This window comes from Equus caballus, chromosome 7 (assembly GCF_041296265.1).
Source record: "Equus caballus isolate H_3958 breed thoroughbred chromosome 7, TB-T2T, whole genome shotgun sequence".
In the NCBI taxonomy this organism is placed as follows: Eukaryota; Metazoa; Chordata; class Mammalia; order Perissodactyla; family Equidae; genus Equus; species Equus caballus.
The window spans coordinates 51424664-51429101 of NC_091690.1; the positions used below are offsets into that span (position 1 = coordinate 51424664).

Here is a 4438-nt window from a genome sequence, read left to right on the forward strand (position 1 = left end):
GGGCTGTTCCAGGCAGGAGAGAAGACCCGGGAGGCTGCTGGGAATCCTGACGCGCCCCCACCCCCAGGGCGGGCTCTACGAGGCGGTGAACGAGGTCTACAAGACCCTTATCCCCATCCTGGAAGCCCACCGCGACTACAAGAAGCTGGCCGCTGTGCACGGCAAACTGCAGGAGGCCTTCACCAAGATCATGCACCAGGTGGGCCCAGGGCACCCTCCCAGACCCCACCCTGCGCCCTCGCCCCCTCCCCCTCCCCTGGGCTCAGCTGACTTTGAACTTCTCTTCCCCACAGAGCTCCGGCTGGGAGGTGAGTCAGCCGCTGGGGCCACCTGCCTGGGGTGGGGGGGCCCCCACGACAGCTGGTCCGCCGTGGTCAGGGACCACCAGGGGGCGCTGGAGGAGCACGGCTGCCTGGCCACATGGGCGCAGGGGGCCGTGACGCACCCCCAATACTTCCCCTGGCCCCCCCCCCGCCACACCCCAGATCTGGAGGGCAGCCCATGACTCACCCGGCTGGGCGCTCCCGAGAGTCACCCCTCCCTCGGGCAGGGCCAGCTCGGTCCCTGCCTGCAGGGGGGGCTCCGACACCCTCCCTCTCTGTCGATTTCTCTTTGTCTCTCTGTCTCTTGGGCTCTTTCTATCTCTGTCTCTCTCTCTATCTAGCTCTGTCTTTCTCTCTATCTCTGTCTGTCTGCCTCTGTGTCTCTCTTGTTCTGTCTCTCCCTGTCTCCCCAGCTCCCCCCAGAATCTCTGCTCCCCCTTTCCCGCCTCTCCCCGACTTGCGTCTATTTTTAGGCATCTCCTAGTTTGGGGAGAATGTTCTGGCCAAAGATGGCAGGAACCCAGAGCTGAGGCGGGAGGGCTGGGGGGGGCTGGTGGGGCGGGCGGGTCCCCTCCCCCCCAGATCTCTAGGCTCAGCCCGTGGAATGGTTTCCAGGGGGCCACATAACCAGGACCCTGAGGGTGGGGGCTCTGACCTCTAACCTCTCCCATGACTTTGTCTCTCTGCCCCGCCCCACAATCTCCCGGTGCCCGCCCCTCCCTGCCCGGATCTGCCTTGGTGAGTGAACACGGAGCCCGCCTTCCTTTCTGGTGGTGGCATGACGGGGGCGGGGGGTGGGGGTCCCTCCTTCCCAACTTAGGGCTGTGGGAGGGAGGGGCTGCCCTGGAACAAGGGAGCCAGAGTCTGTCCCAGAGCAAGGACCGGCCGCGCCTCCCTTCAGCCACTCAAGCATTGTTTGAGCTCCTGCTGTATACCCAGCCTTGGGGGCATTGAGGACAGAGCTGGGAGCCACAGTCCTAATTTCACAGTGGGATCCAGACCCTGAAGAAGCACATGAAGCCGAGACGAGAATCAGAAACTGGGGGCTTGTGTTAAATGATAACAAAGATTTGGGGCAGGTGGGAGACAGGCTGGGGAGAGGGAGCGAGGGGGCGGGCAGCTGGCGGTCACCTGGGTCCATGCCCCGACAGTCTCAGGTCCCCTGCCTGTGCCTGTGATGTGACGTTCTTGGGGTCCCCCCGCCCATGCCCAGTCTTCCACACATGGGGCCCGAGGACACTTGTCTCCGGGGCAGGGGGACCTCCAGCGGGGCCCCCCCGGGCAACCACGTCCCTCCCCGCAGCCCCAGCGCGTCTTCGGGACGTACTTCCGCGTGGGCTTCTACGGGTCTCGCTTCGGCGACCTGGACGAGCAGGAGTTCGTGTACAAGGAGCCGTCCATCACGAAGCTGGCCGAGATCTCACACCGGCTGGAGGCACGGCCGGGCGGTGGGGGGGTGGCCGGCCGGGCCGCCCTGGGATGCCGCGGGGGCTGCCCCTGTGCGACCCTGAACCCGCCCTGTGTCCACAGGAGTTCTACACGGAGAGGTTCGGGGAGGACGTGGTTGAGATTGTCAAAGATTCGAACCCCGTGGACAAGGCCAAGCTCGACCCCCAGAAGGTGAGGGCTCCCGGCCATCCTCCCTGGGGGACCCCAAATCCTCTTCCTCAGGGGATTTCCAGGCATCCAGACATACGGAGACCCGGGAACCCCAGACCCGGGGAGCTCCAAAGCCCCTCTCCCCAGGGCCGGGGCCCCACGGGGAGGCCAGCGCGCCCTGGGCTGTGAGGGCTGACCCCTGAGCCGTGTCGCAGGCTTACATCCAGATCACCTACGTGGAACCGCACTTTGATACCTACGAGCTCAAGGACCGAGTGACCTACTTCGACCGCAACTACGGTCTGCGCACCTTCCTCTTCTGCACGCCCTTCACGCCCGACGGGCGCGCGCACGGCGAGCTCCCGGAGCAGCACAAGCGCAAGACGCTGCTCAGCACGGACCACGCCTTCCCCTACATCAAGACGCGCATCCGTGTGTGCCACCGCGAGGAGGTGGGGGGGACCTCATTCCCACGGAGGGAGGCCCAGGGACCCCACACCCGGGATGGGGAGGCGACCACCCAGTCCACCCTCCAGACCCTAGTCTGCAGACTCGAAGCTCTGCCTCCAGACCAGGCTGACCCCGGGCTGGACCACAACCGCACCAAAGCCCCCCAGAGCCAGACAAAGGCAGCTGAGCCAGGAGCCCCCACATCCTGGTCATTACACGGCCCCACGGACCCCTCTCCCTCCCCCAGCGGGCGTCCAGGCTGCGCTGGCTTGGGTCAGGACATCTTCGGGCCCCAGCCAGTGCGTGCCACCTGCCCCGCCCCGCAGACAGTGCTGACCCCCGTGGAGGTGGCCATTGAGGACATGCAGAAGAAGACTCGAGAGCTGGCCTTCGCCACCGAGCAGGACCCGCCCGACGCCAAGATGCTACAGATGGTGCTCCAAGGCTCCGTGGGGCCCACTGTGAACCAGGCAGGGCCCGAGGGGCAAGGCAGGCTGCCCGGGGTTCCCCCGGGGGCCGTGCAGACACCCTCACGAGCCCCTCTCACCCTGCAGGGTCCCCTGGAGGTGGCCCAGGTGTTTTTGACAGAGATCCCTGAAGACCCCAAGCTCTTCAGGCATCACAATAAGTTGCGGCTGTGTTTCAAGGACTTCTGCAAGAAGTAGGCCTGGCCCCCATGACACCCCCTCCCAGCCCCACCGATGGCGTTCTGCCTCCCTGACCCCCAGCACAGCCTGTCTATCAGCTTGACCCCCTATGGCAGCCCCTCTGTACACATCCCCCTTAGGGGGTCTCCTCCCTCCCTGATGCCCACTAAGGTGGCTCTACCCATCAGACCCCCCATTCTAGCTCTTCCCAGGGCCTCCCCCACCTTCCCTCTTGCCTTCCCCCCTGAGTGTCAGCCCCTGAGCCTCTCCTGCCATCTGGCCCCCAGGTGTGAGGATGCCCTGCGGAAGAACAAGGCCCTGATTGGGCCAGACCAGAAGGAGTACCACCGCGAGCTGGAACGCAACTACACCCGCCTGCGGGAGGCTCTGCAGCCACTGCTCACCCAGCGCCTGCCCCAGCTGCTGGCGCCCACTACGGCCAGCCTCAGGTGCCTGCTCGGCCCCCCACCCTAGAGAAGGCAAGAGGAGCCAGGCCAAGACAGGCCCATGGTGGGGCTGTTGTCCACGTACACATCAACACGTGCACTCGCAGCTTTGCACAAGCGAGTGTCTATGTGGATGCAGATGCACAGGCAGGCTCTGGGCAGCCCCTTTGGGTCCTGGTGGATCAGTTTCCAGATCATGTTTCTGAGCCTCAGTCTCCACGTTTGTAAAATGGGCCCAATGCATATCTTTGGTGGTGGATTCCAAGAGAGAATCTGAATCCACAGCTGCATCAGAAGGGATATGAAAGGAATAGGGAAGAGCCTAGAAGGATCTGGAGGAGGAAGAGAGCTGGGGAGGATTGTGGAGTTGGGGGCCCTATGGCCATGTTGACCCACCTCATTCATCCCCCAGGAACTCCTTGCACAGGGCAAGCTTCCGGAAGGCCGACGTCTGAGCCCACGGGGCCTGAAGCCACACCCAGAAGAACCAGCACCCTGGCCTTCCTGGGAGCTCCCCGCCACTGCCCATGCAGTTGCGGGGTGGCCACATTGCACACAGGGCTGGGCCCTCGGTCTGTCTGTTTCCGTCTGTGCGCACTGATCCCTCTTTCCTTTTTTAATTTAAAATGGTTTTTATAAGCAGCCTGTGTGGTGTGGTCCCTGGGGGCTGGGTCACATGGGCACAGTCTGCCCACACACCCTGATCATCGGGGGACAGACACTGAGAACCGATTGGGTGTCAGAGACACAGCAGTGACCACAGTCACAAATTCCTGCCCTGTGGGGCTGACATTCTAGGGGGGAAGGCAACACAAATGACAGTGTCACATGCTGGCATGGGGAATAATAGTAACATTTATTAAAACCCTGGCTGTACTGAATGGCTCCCGGAAAGACACCACCCCATTGATGGCCTTCCTGCCCCAGGGACCTCCATTAGGCCCCTGCCTCCCCGTGAGTCAATCTTGTCAAC

General features: G+C 63.5%; 1 protein-coding gene across 8 annotated transcripts in view; it reads left to right on the top strand.

The window, feature by feature from the left end:
• DOCK6 (dedicator of cytokinesis 6) overlaps positions 1-4107 on the top strand; it is a 40252-nt gene extending 36145 nt beyond the window's left edge. For 4 of the 8 annotated variants that reach the window (XM_023645379.2, XM_023645380.2, XM_023645381.2 and 1 more), the window contains 9 exons: positions 68-199; positions 294-308; positions 1633-1758; positions 1854-1943; positions 2138-2374; positions 2699-2842; positions 2927-3033; positions 3307-3468; positions 3878-4107. In XM_023645379.2, the coding sequence (XP_023501147.1) occupies positions 68-199; positions 294-308; positions 1633-1758; positions 1854-1943; positions 2138-2374; positions 2699-2842; positions 2927-3033; positions 3307-3468; positions 3878-3920 (1056 nt within the window). In that variant the 3' untranslated portion in view covers positions 3921-4107. Of the gene's footprint in view, positions 1-67; positions 200-293; positions 309-1632; positions 1759-1853; positions 1944-2137; positions 2375-2619; positions 2843-2926; positions 3034-3306; positions 3469-3877 lie in introns of all 8 variants that reach the window. The other 4 variants (XM_023645382.2, XM_070274075.1, XM_070274076.1 and 1 more) reach the window with 2 other exon arrangements.
• The last annotated feature ends 331 nt before the right edge of the window (positions 4108-4438 follow it).